The sequence below is a fragment of the Gymnoscopelus braueri genome (genome assembly GCF_963280865.1).
Source record: "Gymnoscopelus braueri genome assembly, chromosome: 10".
NCBI lineage: Eukaryota > Metazoa > Chordata > Actinopteri > Myctophiformes > Myctophidae > Gymnoscopelus > Gymnoscopelus braueri.
The window spans coordinates 192,572-210,593 of record NC_137611.1 but is presented as its reverse complement, the minus strand read 5'-3'; the positions used below and the strand labels follow the sequence as shown (position 1 = coordinate 210,593).

Below are 18,022 nucleotides of genomic sequence, written 5' to 3'. Positions count from 1 at the left end.
ATAATAATAAAGAATGGTTCAGAAGCTGTGTTCACTCTTCCATTAAGCTGCACCAACGCTCCTGATTTCTCGTATAGACGGGCGGGTGTATACATAGATATAAAGGCCTTTATATATATCTATGGGTGTATAGAGGCGCAGAGGCGTCCATGCAAGCAATGGCGTCGACCCGCCCTCTAGGCTGTCCCTACCATAGATATATATATATATGTCTATGGTCCCTACCTTGTTTTCTAATTACCTTGACACCGACGCGTTCCTCCAGGCTTTTATTTTTTAGCAAAACTAAACAATAAAAGTCTGGAGATCGAGGCTACTCTTGACTCCAAGCTGCTTCCGGTCTCCTAAAAAGGCGTCCACCTCGTCCACCTACGTCACGCAGAAACAGGAAGTAAACCGGAGGAGCGACTCTTGGGTAAAGAAAGATTCTCAGAGAAAAGCAGCCATCAGATCAGATCAGATGTTTTACAGATCTATGGGTCCATCCACATGTTTTACAGATCTATGGGTCCATTACAGGGTTAGCATGTTGTCTTCAGCAGCTTGAGCTTTAAACTCATTTAAACAGCGTTTTAACGCGTCGTTAAAACGGACCGTTTAGAGCTATAAAACACCTCTTTGTGGAGGAGGAGGAGGAGGAGGGGTCCGCGGACCCCCTGCATCATGGAGACTAAGATCATCTACCATCTGGATGAACAGGAGACTCCTTACCTGGTGAAAGTCAACGTCCCTCCTGATGACGTCACTCTGGGAGACTTTAAAAACGTCCTGAAGAAACACAACTTTAAATATTTCTTTAAGTCTCTGGATGACGACTATGGGTAATATATGTAATATATTACATTAAATATATATTATAAATACTCCTTTAAGTCTGGATGACGACTATGGGTAATATATGTAATATATTACATTAAATATATAATATTAATACTTCTTTAAGTCTGGATGACGACTATGGGTAATATATGTAATATATTACATTAAATATATATTATAAATACTCCTTTAAGTCTGGATGACGACTATGGGTAATATATGTAATATATTACATTAAATATATAATATTAATACTTCTTTAAGTCTGGATGACGACTATGGGTAATATATGTAATATATTACATTAAATATATATTATAAATACTCCTTTATGTCTGGATGACGACTATGGGTAATATATGTAATATATCATATATACTATATAATATATATATAATATATAATATTAATACTTCTTTAAGTCTGGATGACGACTATGGGTAATATATATACTATATAATATATAATATATATATAATATAAATACTTTAAGTCTGGATGACGACTATGGGTAAAATACATAATATAAATATAAAATATATAATATAAATATAAAATATAAATACTTCTTAAAGGCTCTGGACGAAGACTTTGAGTAAAATATATAATATAGATATTAAATATCTCATTTAAATATCTGATATAAATACTTTTAAGTCTCTGGACGACAACTTTTGGGTAAAATATTTAAATATAAATACTACTTTGACTTGTAAAACAACTGAAGATCTTTAATCGTTTGATGTTTAAGCTTTTCATTAAGTTTTGTTTTGTTGATTTAACTGACTGACTGACTGGGGGAAGCTAACATGCTAAGCTAGCTACTAGCTCCTTGGCTAGCGTCCCGGGACGCTAGCCAAGGAGCTAGTAGGGGACCGTACCTATGTTCCCCAGGTTCTATGTTCCCCAGGTTCTATGTTCCCCGCTTTCCTAGGAGAGCGGGGAACATAGAACCTAACCTAAACCTAACCATAACCATAACCTTAGGGGGGGAACATAGGTCCGGGGAACGTATGACCCATGTTTGGCTCGACATGCTAGGGCTCTGACGTTTGTTTACATTGTGGCTGCTAGCATAACATTAGCCTGCTAGCATATGTGTGTGTGTGTGTGTGTGTGTGTGTGTGTGTGTGTGTGTGTGTGTGTGTGTGTGTGTGTGTGTGTGTGTGTGTGTGTGTGTGTGTGTGTGTGTGTGTGTGTGTGTGTGTGTGTGTGTGTTGTGGATTGATGTACTTTATTTAGTAAGACATGAGAACATCAGTACATGGAAGTACAAAAAATTCACAATACAAGGTCTACTGAACTGGAAGACTCATTAAGCACTGAGCTGTTTAAGATGAGAACCCCATGCACACAAATCATGATGACATATAAGAGACAGACAGATATACACACTACTATACATATAAGAGACAGACAGATATACACACTACTATACATATAAGAGACACAGATATACACACTACTATACATATAAGAGACAGATATACACACTACTATACATATAAGAGACAGACAGATATACACACTACTATATATATAAGAGACATACAGATATACACACTACTATACATATAAGAGACATACAGATATACACACTACTATACATATAAGAGACACACAGATATACACACTACTATACATATAAGAGACATACAGATATACACACTACTATACATATAAGAGACAGACAGATATACACACTACTATACATATAAGAGACATACAGATATACACACTACTATACATATAAGAGACATACAGATATACACACTACTATACATATAAGAGACAGACAGATATACACACTACTATACATATAAGAGACAGACAGATATACACACTACTATACATATAAGAGACATACAGATATACACACTACTATACATATAAGAGACAGACAGATATACACACTACTATACATATAAGAGACACACAGATATACACACTACTATACATATAAGAGACATACAGATATACACACTACTATACATATAAGAGACACACAGATATACACACTACTATACATATAAGAGACATACAGATATACACACTACTATACATATAAGAGACAGACAGATATACACACTACTATACATATAAGAGACTGACAGATATACACACTACTATACATATAAGAGACTGACAGATATACACACTACTATACATATAAGAGACAGACAGATATACACACTACTATACATATAAGAGACACACAGATATACACACTACTATACATATAAGAGACAGACAGATATACACACTACTATACATATAAGAGACTGACAGATATACACACTACTATACATATAAGAGACAGACAGATATACACACTACTATACATATAAGAGACTGACAGATATACACACTACTATACATATAAGAGACAGACAGATATACACACTACTATACATATAAGAGACAGACAGATATACACACTACTATACATATAAGAGACAGACAGATATACACACTACTATACATATAAGAGACAGACAGATATACACACTACTATACATATAAGAGACTGACAGATATACACACTACTATACATATAAGAGACAGACAGATATACACACTACTATACATATAAGAGACTGACAGATATACACACTACTATACATATAAGAGACAGACAGATATACACACTACTATACATATAAGAGACAGACAGATATACACACTACTATACATATAAGAGACAGACAGATATACACACTACTATACATATAAGAGACAGACAGATATACACACTACTATACATATAAGAGACTGACAGATATACACACTACTATACATATAAGAGACAGACAGATATACACACTACTATACATATAAGAGACAGACAGATATACACACTACTATACATATAAGAGACAGACAGATATACACACTACTATACATATAAGAGACTGACAGATATACACACTACTATACATATAAGAGACAGACAGATATACACACTACTATACATATAAGAGACAGACAGATATACACACTACTATACAGAACGTCATACAATCAGCTTACAGGTTACTGGTATGAAGAGTGAAAAAAAAAAAGTACAAGAGAAGAAAATAAATAGGGGAGGGGGGGGTAGGTTAAAACTTAGACGGGGGCCATTTTGGAATTGCAGCCTCCTGAAGGTGTATCTTTAGGGCAGTTTTGAAAGTGAGTAGGGTTTTGCACTCCTTTACTCCTTTTGGTAGGGCGTGTGTGTAGGGTGTGGCAGCTTTAAAAGCATCTCGTCTCCTGTTGTCCCCCAAACCTAGTCTCCACCGGTCTAATAATAATAACATTACATTTAGAGAAACACAAAGACATGATGTTCAGGCTGAGTCCAGCTTTACTCGCTTGTCTTTTTGCCTCAACTTTTCAGGGTGAAAAAACACTTTTAGACAGACAGACACAGAGACACAGAGACAGACACAGAGACAGACAGACAGACACAGAGACAGACACACAGACAGACAGACACAGAGACAGACAGACACACACACACACACACACACACACACACACACACACACACACACACACACACACACACACACACACACACAGAGACAGACAGACAGACAGACAGACAGACAGACAGACAGACAGACAGACAGACAGACAGACAGACAGACAGACAGACAGACAGACAGACAGACAGACACACAGACAGACAGACAGACAGACACACAGAGACAGACACACACACACACACACACACACACACACACATACACACACACACACACACATACACACACATACACACAGAGACAGACAGACAGACAGACAGACATGTTGTTTTGTCCAGCAGACCTGATATTCATGTTGTGATGAATAGTAATAGTATGAATAATTGTGTTAGTAATTTTAGTGTGTTTAAACCCAGGGTTAGTTAGTGTTAGTATAGTTGTAGTGCGTTTAAACCCAGGGTTAGTTAGTGTTAGTATAGTTGTAGTGCGTTTAAACCCAGGGTTAGTAAGTGTTAGTATAGTTGTAGTGCGTTTAAACCCAGGGTTAGTTAGTGTTAGTATAGTTGTAGTGCGTTTAAACCCAGGGTTAGTTAGTGTTAGTATAGTTGTAGTGCGTTTAAACCCAGGGTTAGTTAGTGTTAGTATAGTTGTAGTGCGTTTAAACCCAGGGTTAGTTAGTGTTAGTATAGTTGTAGTGCGTTTAAACCCAGGGTTAGTTAGTGTTAGTATAGTTGTAGTGTGTTTAAACCCAGGGTTAGTTAGTGTTAGTATAGTTGTAGTGCGTTAAAACCCAGGGTTAGTTAGTGTTAGTATAGTTGTAGTGTGTTTAAACCCAGGGTTAGTTAGTGTTAGTATAGTTGTAATGCGTTTAAACCCAGGGTTAGTTAGTGTTAGTATAGTTGTAGTGCGTTTAAACCCAGGGTTAGTTAGTGTTAGTATAGTTGTAGTGCGTTTAAACCCAGGGTTAGTTAGTGTTAGTATAGTTGTAGTGCGTTTAAACCCAGGGTTAGTTAGTGTTAGTATAGTTGTAGTGCGTTAAAACCCAGGGTTAGTTAGTGTTAGTATAGTTGTAGTGCGTTAAAACCCAGGGTTAGTTAGTGTTAGTATAGTTGTAATGCGTTTAAACCCAGGGTTAGTTAGTGTTAGTATAGTTGTAGTGCGTTAAAACCCAGGGTTAGTTAGTGTTAGTATAGTTGTAATGCGTTTAAACCCAGGGTTAGTTAGTGTTAGTATAGTTGTAGTGCGTTTAAACCCAGGGTTAGTTAGTGTTAGTATAGTTGTAGTGCGTTTAAACCCAGGGTTAATTAGTGTTAGTATAGTTGTAGTGCGTTTAAACCCAGGGTTAGTTAGTGTTAGTATAGTTGTAGTGCGTTAAAACCCAGGGTTAGTTAGTGTTAGTATAGTTGTAATGCGTTTAAACCCAGGGTTAGTTAGTGTTAGTATAGTTGTAGTGCGTTTAAACCCAGGGTTAGTTAGTGTTAGTATAGTTGTAATGCGTTTAAACCCAGGGTTAGTTAGTGTTAGTATAGTTGTAGTGCGTTTAAACCCAGGGTTAGTTAGTGTTAGTATAGTTGTAGTGCGTTTAAACCCAGGGTTAATTAGTGTTAGTATAGTTGTAGTGCGTTTAAACCCAGGGTTAGTTAGTGTTAGTATAGTTGTAGTGCGTTTAAACCCAGGGTTAGTTAGTGTTAGTATAGTTGTAGTGCGTTTAAACCCAGGGTTAGTTAGTGTTAGTATAGTTGTAATGCGTTAAAACCCAGGGTTAGGGTTAGTTAGAGTGTTAGTGTCATATAGTTGTCTCCGCCAGGCCGAAGGCATGGCGAGAGAGTATGTTTTACCCCCTGTCCGTCCGTGTGTGTGTGTGTGTCCGTCCGTGTGTCCGTCTGTGAACAGCTAATCTCCCGCACCGTTGGCTTGATCGCAGCGAAGCTTTGCACACACACTCCCTGGATGCCAATTCAGAACCTCTGCCCCAAATGTTTCACATGGGCCTGTTATAGCGCCACCAGGAGGCCGATGTGTGCAAAACATATTTTTTGACAGTACTCCTTCAGATTTGATCCAAACATCACGCAAATCGGTACACAGTATCTCTATAGTCATGTGATCAACACGGATCCGTCCGATTTTCCATATTCCATCCTAATTGGTTAAGATTGCCTTCCAAAGTTTGCAGGATTGGTTTGTTTTAAACAAAATGCCTCAAATCATGAACACAGCTTGCGATTTCCTTGAAATTTCACACGCACATTCCCACTAGACCGAGGAAGAAATGCCACCCTTTTCACATTGGCCTGTTATAGCGCCACCAGCAGGTCTAATTTAGCAACACACATTTTTGGAACAAAATGCCTCAAATCATGAATGCAAGGTCCGATTGCCGTGAAAGGCCCAAGAAGACATGGCACCCTTTTCACATTGGCCTATTATAGCGCCACCAGGAGGCCACAATAACCTACTTAACCTGGCGGAGACCTGTGCTCCGTGGAGCACTTTTTCTAGTTGTAGTTCTTCTTGTAGGACGGCTTTTAAACCCAGGGTTCTATACTAGGCCCACTCCTCTTTCCCTTCTACACCAGATCTCTTGTGAGCTTGTTGATCAGTTATTTCTACTGTTAGCTCCAGATAGAATAGGCACTAGGTTTCAGGGGGTCAAAGGTCAAACGTAGCTCTGGTCCATAGCGTTTAACGCTATGTGACGTGTCGGGCGTCGCCCGCATACCGCCGGGAGCGCAGCTTCAGGTACAGAGAAGTTCCATTGATCAGATCTGTAGGGGGCGCAGTAGAGTCACTGAAAAATGTTTTCGTCCGGTGGAATATTTTCTTTTCTGGCCAAAAAGTGTATTTTACATGGAAGGTGGGGGTTTGAAAGTCTTTCCACCAAGGAGAACAGGCTTTCAAGACATTAAAACCCTCTTTGTTTTGGTGAGCAGCGAAAGTGTATTCTTTATTGTCTCCGCCAGGCCGAAGGCATGGCGAGAGAGTATGTTTTGCACCCTGTCCGTCCGTCCGTCCTTCTGTCTGTGAACAGCTAATCTTCGGCACCGTTGGCCTGATCGCAGCGAAACTTTGCACACACACTCCCTGGATGCCAATTCCGAACGTCTGCCCCAAATTGTTCACATGGGCCTGTTATAGCGCCACCAGGTGCCCGATTCTACCTGACCTGTCGGAGACCTGTGCTCCGAAGAGCACTTTTTCTAGTTTGTACTTCAGTTGAGAGGCTGCGCTACCGGCGGTATGCGGGCAATGCCCGAAAAGTTACATAGCGTTAAGGGGAACTCCTTTTAACGCCATGGACCAAAGCTTTTCAGTGAAAGCAGAAGATGGAGATGGAAAGAGAGACGTTTTAGTCGTGGAACTGTTTAGTCACTGGCTGTGTGTAAGGCCTGTCGTGTCTCATTTCGTTAGCCTCATATAGCATAAATGCCTAAGTCACTTTTTGGTCAAATTGACATTTTTGCCTAACTCTACTCTCCTAACAATGCTGCATCATTGTGTCTAACTCTACTCTCCTAACTCTACTGCATACTGATACTAACCTGACACTAACCTGACACTAACCTGACACTAACCTGACACTAACCCTGACACTAACCCTGTCACTAACCTGACACTAACCCTGACACTAACCTGTCACTAACCCTGACACTAACCCTGTCACTAACCCTGACACTAACCCTGACACTAACCTGACACTAACCCTGACACTAACCCTGACACTAACCCTGACACTAACCTGACACTAACCCTGACACTAACCTGTCACTAACCTGACACTAACCTGACACTAACCCTGACACTAACCCTGACACTAACCCTGACACTAACCTGACACTAACCCTGACACTAACCTGTCACTAACCCTGACACTAACCTGTCACTAACCCTGACACTAACCTGACACTAACCCTGACACTAACCTGTCACTAACCTGACACTAACCTGACACTAACCTGACACTAACCTGACACTAACCTGACACTAACCCTGTCACTAACCTGACACTAACCTGTCACTAACCTGACACTAACCTGACACTAACCCTGACACTAACCCTGTCACTAACCTGACACTAACCTGACACTAACCTGACACTAACCCTGACACTAACCCTGACACTAACCCTGACACTAACCCTGACACTAACCTGTCACTAACCCTGACACTAACCTGTCACTAACCCTGACACTAACCTGACACTAACCTGACACTAACCTGTCACTAACCTGTCACTAACCTGACACTAACCTGACACTAACCTGACACTAACCTGTCACTAACCTGACACTAACCTGACACTAACCTGACACTAACCTGACACTAACCTGACACTAACCTGACACCAACCCTGACACTAACCCTGTCACTAACCTGTCACTAACCTGACACTAACCTGACACTAACCTGACACTAACCTGTCACTAACCTGACACTAACCTGACACTAACCTGACACTAACCTGACACTAACCCTGACACTAACCCTGTCACTAACCTGAAGTACAAACTCATCATTCGTACAGAATGATGAGCATGTTTCATACAGAATGATGAGTCATGTTACAGAGTGATGAGTCATGTTTCATACAGAATGATGAATCATGTTTCGTACAGAGTGATGAGTCATGTTTCATACAGAATGATGAGTCATGTTTCGTACAGAGTGATGAGTCATGTTTCATACAGAATGATGAGTCATGTTTCATACAGAGTGATGAGTCATGTTTCATACAGAGTGATGAGTCATGTTTCATACAGAATGATGAATCATGTTTCGTACAGAGTGATGAGTCATGTTTCATACAGAATGATGAATCATGTTTCGTACAGAGTGATGAGTCATGTTTCATACAGAATGATGAGTCATGTTTCATACAGAGTGATGAGTCATGTTACAGAATGATGAGTCATGTTACAGAATGATGAGTCATGTTACAGAATGATGAGTCATGTTACAGAGTGATGAGTCATGTTTGGTACAGAATGATGACTCAGGTGTTTCTCCTCAGGGTGGTGAAGGAGGAGATCTCGGACGACAACGCCAAGCTGCCCTGTTTTAATGGACGCGTTGTGTCCTGGGTAAGTTTGAACACATCTGGCTTTTTTACACACACACACACACACACACACACACACACACACACACACACACACACACACACACACACACTGTGCTGTTGTGTCCAGCTTCACTGAGATTGGATTAACCCATTAAGACCTGAGGGTCAAATACCTTATAAATCAGTAGTTCTCATCTATTGAGCTTGTAGATCTATTGAGCTTGTAGATCTATTAGCTTGTAGATCTATTGAGCTTGTAGATCTATTGAGCTTGTAGATCTATTAGCTTGTATATCTATTGAGCTTGTAGATCTATTGAGCTTGTAGATCTATTAGCTTGTAGATCTATTGAGCTTGTAGATCTATTGAGCTTGTAGATCTATTAGCTTGTATATCTATTGAGCTTGTAGATCTATTGAGCTTGTAGATCTATTAGCTTGTAGATCTATTGAGCTTGTAGATCTATTGAGCTTGTAGATCTATTAGCTTGTATATCTATTGAGCTTGTAGATCTATTGAGCTTGTAGATCTATTAGCTTGTAGATCTATTGAGCTTGTAGATCTATTGAGCTTGTAGATCTATTAGCTTGTAGATCTATTGAGCTTGTAGATCTATTGAGCTTGTAGATCTATTAGCTTGTATATCTATTGAGCTTGTAGATCTATTGAGCGTGTAGATCTATTGAGCTTGTAGATCTATTAGCTTGTATATCTATTGAGCTTGTAGATCTATTGAGCTTGTAGATCTATTAGCTTGTATATCTATTGAGCTTGTAGATCTATTGAGCTTGTAGATCTATTGAGTTTGTAGAACTGCTATTTTCTTGGTGGGCGAAAGCCAAACATTTGAACACTAATCTGATAAAGGTCCTCCTTGGCTCACAATATTTCTAGAGGGGGGGGGGGGCAGAGGGGAGACAAACACACATTGTTATGGCGGGCCTTGACATGAAAATGTTTGAGAACCGCTGGTTTAAACAACGTTAGGAAACAAGACCCCAAAACTACCAATAATTTACAAGCTACTTTACAGAAAGACTAGCCCAAAGTCGCTTATAATGAGCAGACATGGCAACACTAATTAAGAGCAACTGAAATCATAGGACAGGCACAAAAACACAGGCTTATAATGAGCAGACATGGCAACACTGATAAGAGCAACTGAAATCACAGGACGGGGAGGAAAACACAGGCTTATAATAAGCAGACATGGCAACACTGATTAAGAGCAACTGAAATCATAGGACAGGCACAAAAGCACAGGCTTATAATGAGCAGACATGGCAACACTGATTAAGAGCAACTGAAATCACAGGACAGGGAGGAAAACACAGGCTTATAATGAGCAGACATGGCAACACTGATTAAGAGCAACTGAAATCACAGGACAGGGAGGAAAACACAGGCTAACAAAGACCTCGCTGCCACTCCACCCCCCCCCCCCCCCCCCCACTAACCCGCTGCCTAACTGGAAGATTGAATCACTGAGAGCAGCTGGAGGGAGAGAGAGAGAGAGAGAGAGACACAGAAAGGTCTGTTTGTGTTTCTGATTGGACGCAGTGTGTTCATTAGAGCTGGTCCTTCAGGCAGTGTAGAGGACTGTCCTGTAGAGATCCTAATGAGTAGTGGTGAGGCCATGTTTGTAGTCGTCCAACAATTATGTAGGCCATGTTTGTAGTCCTGAACAATTATGTAGGCCATGTTTGTAGTCCTCTGTATGGTGATGTAGCCTATGTTTGTAGTCCTGTGAACAGTGATGTTTTCTCAGATTCTATGAGACCCCCCACGTCTTTTAAAGCGATCGTTATGAAGAAGAATATTCTATGATTTCTCAAAGGTCAGCTATAGATGATGTTAACTCTGGCAGTCAATGAGTTAAAGATCACATTTAATAACAGTGTGGATAGTAGGTCCTAAAAAGATATTAAATTGTGTGTGTGTGTGTGTGTGTGTGTGTGTGTGTGTGTGTGTGTGTGTGTGTGTGTGTGTGTGTGTGTGTGTGTGTGTGTGTGTGTGTGTGTGTGTGTGTGTGTGTGTGTGTGTGTGTGTGTGTGTGTGTGTGTGTGTGTGTGTGTAGCTGGTGTCAGGAGACGGGGTCCACTCAGATGGAGGCTCGGTGGTGGACAGCATAGAGCCTGCTCCCCCCCTCACCCTCACCCCCCTGGAGAGGACCGGGGGCATCGGAGACTCCAGACCCCCATCATACCAGTCAGTACTGTGTGTGTGTTTATTACATGTTTATTATGTGTGTGTGTTTATTACATGTTTATTATGTGTGTGTGTTTATTACATACCAGTCAGTACTGTGTGTGTGTTTATTACATACCAGTCAGTACTGTGTGTGTGTTTATTACATACCAGTCAGTACTGTGTGTGTGTGTGTGTTTATTACATGTTTATTATGTGTGTGTGTTTATTACATACCAGTCAGTACTGTGTGTGTGTTTATTTAGTTGGATCCCCATTAGCTACTACCTTAGCAGCAGCTCCTCTTCCTGGGCTCCACACAGAAATACATGACATGAAAACATGTTAAACACTTAACTCATTCACTGCCTGAACTATTTCTGGCCGCGTTTGCCCACTTCATTGAAAAAAAAAAAGTACTCAGGAGCCGAGATACAGAATGTTTAAGTTTTAAGTTAACAAGGAAGTGGATGGGAGTCTAGATCTTCGAAGAAAAAAAAAATCGTCTTTTACGTTTTTGGCAGAATTGGTAATTGGATATAATACGTTTTTTACGTTTTAGGCAGGGAATGAGTTAAAATAACAACCAACATGGTAAAAAATAAATAAATCATTGCATACATTTAACATCTTAATGATACCTCAAAAAACATAGTTTGTGTGTGTGTGTGTGTGCGTGCGCAGTGGGAAGGCTGCGAGTGGCAGAGACACACTGGACAACGACACAGAGACAGGCTCCATGGTGTCACAGAGGAGGGAGAGAGAGAGACCTCGACGGAAACACAACGACCATGGTACGCTAACCCTAATGTTAAAATCATTATGAAATATGAAACACAGCGACCACGGTACCCTAACACCCACCCTAATGCTAACCTTAATGCTAATCGTAATGCTACAAACACTATGAAATATGAAACACAGCGACCACGGTAACCTAACACTCACCCTAATGCTAATCGTAATGCTACAAACACTATGAAATATGAAACACAACGACCAGGGTACCCTAACACCCACCCTAATGCTAACCTTAATGCTAATCGTAATGCTACAAACATTATGAAGTATGAAACACAGCGACCACGGTACCCTAACACTCACCCTAATGTTAACCCTAATGCTAATCGTAATGCTACAAACACTATGAAATATGAAACACAACGACCAGGGTACCCTAACACCCACCCTAATGCTAACCTTAATGCTAATCGTAATGCTACAAACACTATGAAATATGAAACACAACGACCAGGGTACCCTAACACCCACCCTAATGCTAACCTTAATGCTAATCGTAATGCTACAAACACTATGAAATATGAAACTCAGCGACCACGGTAACCTAACACCCACCCTAATGCTAACCCTAATGCTAATCGTAATGCTACAAACACTATGAAATATGAAACACAACGACCAGGGTACCCTAACACCCACCCTAATGCTAACCTAAAGCTAATCGTAATGCTACAAACACTATGAAATATGAAACACAACGACCAGGGTACCCTAACACCCACCTAACACCCACCCTAATGCTAATCGTAATGCTAATCGTAATGCTACAAACACTATGAAATATGAAACACAACGACCAGGGTACCCTAACACTCACCCTAATGCTAACCCTAATGCTAACCCTAATGCTAATCGTAATGCTACAAACACTATGAAATATGAAACACAGCGACCAGGGTACCCTAACACCCACCCTAATGATAACCCTAATGCTAATCATAATGCTACAAACTCTATGAAATATGAAACACAGCGACCAGGGTACCCTAACACCCACCCTAATGATAACCCTAATGCTAATCGTAATGCTACAAACACTATGAAATATGAAACACAACGACCAGGGTACCCTAACACCCACCCTAATGCTAACCTTAATGCTAATCGTAATGCTACAAACATTATGAAGTATGAAACACAGCGACCACGGTACCCTAACACTCACCCTAATGTTAACCTTAATGCTAATCGTAATGCTACAAACACTATGAAATATGAAACACAGCGACCACGGTAACCTAACACCCACCCTAATGCTAACCCTAATGCTAATCGTAATGCTACAAACACTATGAAATATGAAACACAACGACCAGGGTACCCTAACACCCACCCTAATGCTAACCTAAAGCTAATCGTAATGCTACAAACACTATGAAATATGAAACACAACGACCAGGGTACCCTAACACCCACCCTAATGCTAACCTAAAGCTAATCGTAATGCTACAAACACTATGAAATATGAAACGCAACGACCAGGGTACCCTAACACCCACCTAACACCCACCCTAATGCTAATCGTAATGCTAATCGTAATGCTACAAACACTATGAAATATGAAACACAACGACCAGGGTACCCTAACACTCACCCTAATGCTAACCCTAATGCTAACCCTAATGCTAATCGTAATGCTACAAACACTATGAAATATGAAACACAGCGACCAGGGTACCCTAACACCCACCCTAATGATAACCCTAATGCTAATCATAATGCTACAAACATTATGAAATATGAAACACAGCGACCAGGGTACCCTAACACCCACCCTAATGATAACCCTAATGCTAATCATAATGCTACAAACTCTATGAAATATGAAACACAGCGACCAGGGTACCCTAACACCCACCCTAATGATAACCGTAATGCTAATCGTAATGCTACAAACACTATGAAATATGAAACACAGCGACCAGGGTACCCTAACACCCACCCTAATGATAACCCTAATGCTAATCGTAATGCTACAAACACTATGAAATATGAAACACAGCGACCAGGGTACCCTAACACCCACCCTAATGATAACCCTAATGCTAATCGTAATGCTACAAACACTATGAAATATGAAACACAGCGACCAGGGTACTAATAACTGCTAACCCTAATGCTAACCCTAATGCTAACCCTAATGCTAACCCTAATGCTAACCCTAATGCTACAAACATTATGAAATATGAAACGCTATGAAATATAAAACACAGCAAAGACTGTAAAAATGGGACCCAATGCCTCCCTGCTTGGCACTCAGCATCAAGAGTTGGATGGGGGGGAGGTGTACTTGTACATCAAGCTGTTTCACGCTACAGAAACAGGAGATAGGCTCCTCCCCTATGGGCCTCATGGCTACAGAAACAGGAGATAGGCTCCTCCCCCTATAGGCCTCATGGCTACAGAAACAGGACAAAGGCTCCTCCCCCTATGGGCCTCATGGCTACAGAAACAGGACAAAGGCTCCTCCCCCTATGGGCCTCATGGCTACAGAAACAGGACAAAGGCTCCTCCCCCTATGGGCCTCATGGCTACAGAAACAGGAGATAGGCTCCTCCCCCTATGGGCCTCATGGCAACAGAAACAGGAGATAGGCTCCTCCTCCTATGGGCCTCATGGCAACAGAAACAGGAGATAGGCTCCTCCCCCTATGGGCCTCATGGCACCAGAAACAGGAGATAGGCTCCTCCCCCTATGGGCCTCATGGCTACAGAAACAGGACAAAGGCTCCTCCCCCTATGGGCCTCATGGCTACAGAAACAGGAGATAGGCTCCTCCCCCTATGGGCCTCATGGCAACAGAAACAGGAGATAGGCTCCTCCCCCTATGGGCCTCATGGCAACAGAAACAGGAGATAGGCTCCTCCTCCTATGGGCCTCATGGCAACAGAAACAGGAGATAGGCTCCTCCCCCTCTGGGGCAAGGCTTACTTATAAAGGAGACGTTATGATGGTTTTATGCACGGTGCTAACGTGCTAACATGCTAACGGAGATGTTTGTGTTCCAGGGGGAAGACAGAACGGCCACTCGCGGCCGGTGGGCCGCGGAGCCGCAGAGTACGACAGCTGTTCGTCTTTCATGAGCAGCGAACTGGAGTCAACTTCCTGTTTCGACTCGGAGGATGACGACGCCACCAGCAGGTGAGACGCACACACTGCAGGGAGATGCACCGATACAGGTTTCTTCAATTTCGTTCCGATCCGATATATTAATTAATTTCCCGATACTTTCCCGATACCAGATACTTTTAGTATGCTACATAGCAAAAACGTTAAATACCAAAAAATGCATTACCTTAAAATTAAAGCCATTTATGAATTGTAGGATAGGCTTCAGTTCAAATAAGGAAAGCACAACAGTGTCAACAAGGAAAGCACATCAGTGGCTTGTGTAAAGTGTACACCAGGTTGGTATCATGTTATAACCAATCTGGGAACCCATCGCCAAATGAAAAGGAAAAACAGCGCCCTCTGTTGTTTTTTACTATCTCAGTTATCTCAGGCTCTGGGAGGGAGTTGACGTAGCACACGTGCGCAAGGAAACCGGGGTTTTGGTCTGCCTTCAGCCTTTCCCTTCCGGTGGTGCGACTATGTTTTCATTCCCACTAACAATATTTCTACACAGAACACTAACACCATTTCTCCCAGAGAACATGGATGGTTTTGGTTATAAGCCCACTTGTTTCTATGATGAAAGAGCAAGTTAAAATGTGAATATCTTTCTGTGGTTTTGTCTGCTCCGAGGACGCTATTGTTAAATGAGTTTCGGTTTGTTTCTAGTGGGGAAGGATCGGCAGACACGTAAATCCCGCCCACTACATTTGATTGGGTAAAGCGCGGCCTGCTTCCTGATCTGAAGGCACGTCCACTTGTAGGTCAGTGCGTACGCGATATGACGAACCCCCCCGACAGATTCATTCGCAGAGCAGAATCTGTTCTTGAGAGATTAGGCTATAACAAATAAACAAGTGCCTGGCAGTGCAAATACTTAACTGGTAAATACAAAACAAGTGGCAACTCCTTAATTTTTGTCTCCGCCAGGCTGTAAGGCATGACAAGAGAGTATGTTTTGCACCCTGTCCGTCCGTCCGTCTGTCTGTGAGCAGCTAATCTCTGGCACCGTTGGCTTGATTTGCAAGTGGAATAACGGTAGAAAAACAAATACACTATAACCAAAAGAAAATACCTACAACTGTGCATAGCTGCTTCTTAAAATTGTATTAAACACAAAATAAATAAAATACTGTAGGTCTGTTTAAATGAAGCAGCAACCACTGTAAACAAGGAAACCACAGCTCATTGTGGCTTTTTTAAAGTTGAGTAAAGAAAGAAGCAAGCACTCGTCAGACGCGTCGTTTAAAGTACACAAAGTTACGGGTGCACGGTTCAGGCAGAAACCGTTTCTTTGAAAAGACTACCAGCACTCACTTTCATCCATTTAGGATCTTGTTTTACTGAAGTCTTTAGACCCCAGTGTTTTTTCACAGCACTCTTAACATCAACACACAAAGGTGAGTAAGTGGTAGAAAAAAACCTCTTCGACTCCCCTGTTCGAGCAGGTTTAGGAGTCAACAAGCTAGTCCTCTCTTTCTCACGAGCTCTCTCTAGGTTAGTTTTAAGCACCTTAAGTCCTTTAGTTTTGAAACGTTCACACAAGTCCTTAGCTTGCCTCTCGAAAGCACTGTCAGAACTACAGATTATTTTAGTTCTCAATACTTGACTGTAAGGTAAACTTCTCTTTAATCCCGAAGGATGATCTATCTTTATAGAGGGGTTTAAACTCGCAGAGGCTTGGGTTTTCTAAAAAATCTAAAAAATGGATGTTTCTAAAAAATGTATTTTTCCAAAACATTTTGTGAGGAATGTGAAAAAATATGGTCAATGTTGTTGTTATTTTCTTGTTTTTTACAGTCTTATTGTTGTATGTAAACTTGCTAATGTTTCACCCGGACCGCCTTGTGCACTGCACCGAGGTCCTCTTTAAAAGGTGGCACCATTTGTTATGTTTTACACACGCTGAGGAAGGCCTGGTGAGGCCGAAACGTCCGCTATATGAGTGCTGCTGGGGGCTAAAGACTTCAATAAAACAAGCTCCTAAATGGATGAAAGTGAGTGCTGGTAGTCTTTTCAAAGAAAGAGCTTTTTTAAAGTTAACATCAGGTATCATTTTAACTTAAAAGGACCTGGATTAACCCAATTAAGACACCAGAAGAATCTCACTTAAGAGAACTTTGTCAGGAAAATAATTATTTCTGCTCTCTCTGCTGTCAGGCGGTTTCTCTTTTCATCCACTATGTTGGATGTGCTGAAACAGACTCTCAGGGAGGTGGAGGGGGAACTGAGGAATTTTAATGCAATGGCAGCAACTGCAGGAAAGCTATCATGTTTTTTTCGCCAGAACTGGAAAGGGGACTCAGAGCGAGGCATTGCTGGCTCTTGTTACTACTTTTGCATTTGAACTAGAGCAACATCACTCTTACTCCCTGTTCCAGGATCACCTTGCTCCTCCAGAATGTCATCATACAGAGTCATCAAGCTGCTCTTGGGTCTGCTCTGGCTTGATCAGCTGCTTCCATACGAGGCACCTTCTCTGCTGGCTCTGTTAATGCTGAAGCTAAATCTTAAGTAGCTGCTGGCTCTGTTGTAGCTGAAGCTGAAGCTGCTCCATCATTCAGTGTTCCCTC

General features: G+C 41.3%; 1 protein-coding gene across 1 annotated transcript in view; it reads left to right on the top strand.

Moving 5' to 3' along the window:
- The first annotated feature begins 430 nt into the window (after nt 1-430).
- The window catches only part of LOC308094159 (segment polarity protein dishevelled homolog DVL-3-like), a 39,818-nt gene continuing 22,226 nt past the window's right edge, over nt 431-18,022 (top strand). The window contains exons 1-5 of the mRNA XM_080440645.1: nt 431-821; nt 9,301-9,370; nt 11,429-11,559; nt 12,223-12,332; nt 15,347-15,479. Coding sequence (XP_080296771.1) covers nt 664-821; nt 9,301-9,370; nt 11,429-11,559; nt 12,223-12,332; nt 15,347-15,479 — 602 coding nt within the window. The 5' untranslated portion in view covers nt 431-663. The remainder of the gene's footprint in view (nt 822-9,300; nt 9,371-11,428; nt 11,560-12,222; nt 12,333-15,346; nt 15,480-18,022) is intronic.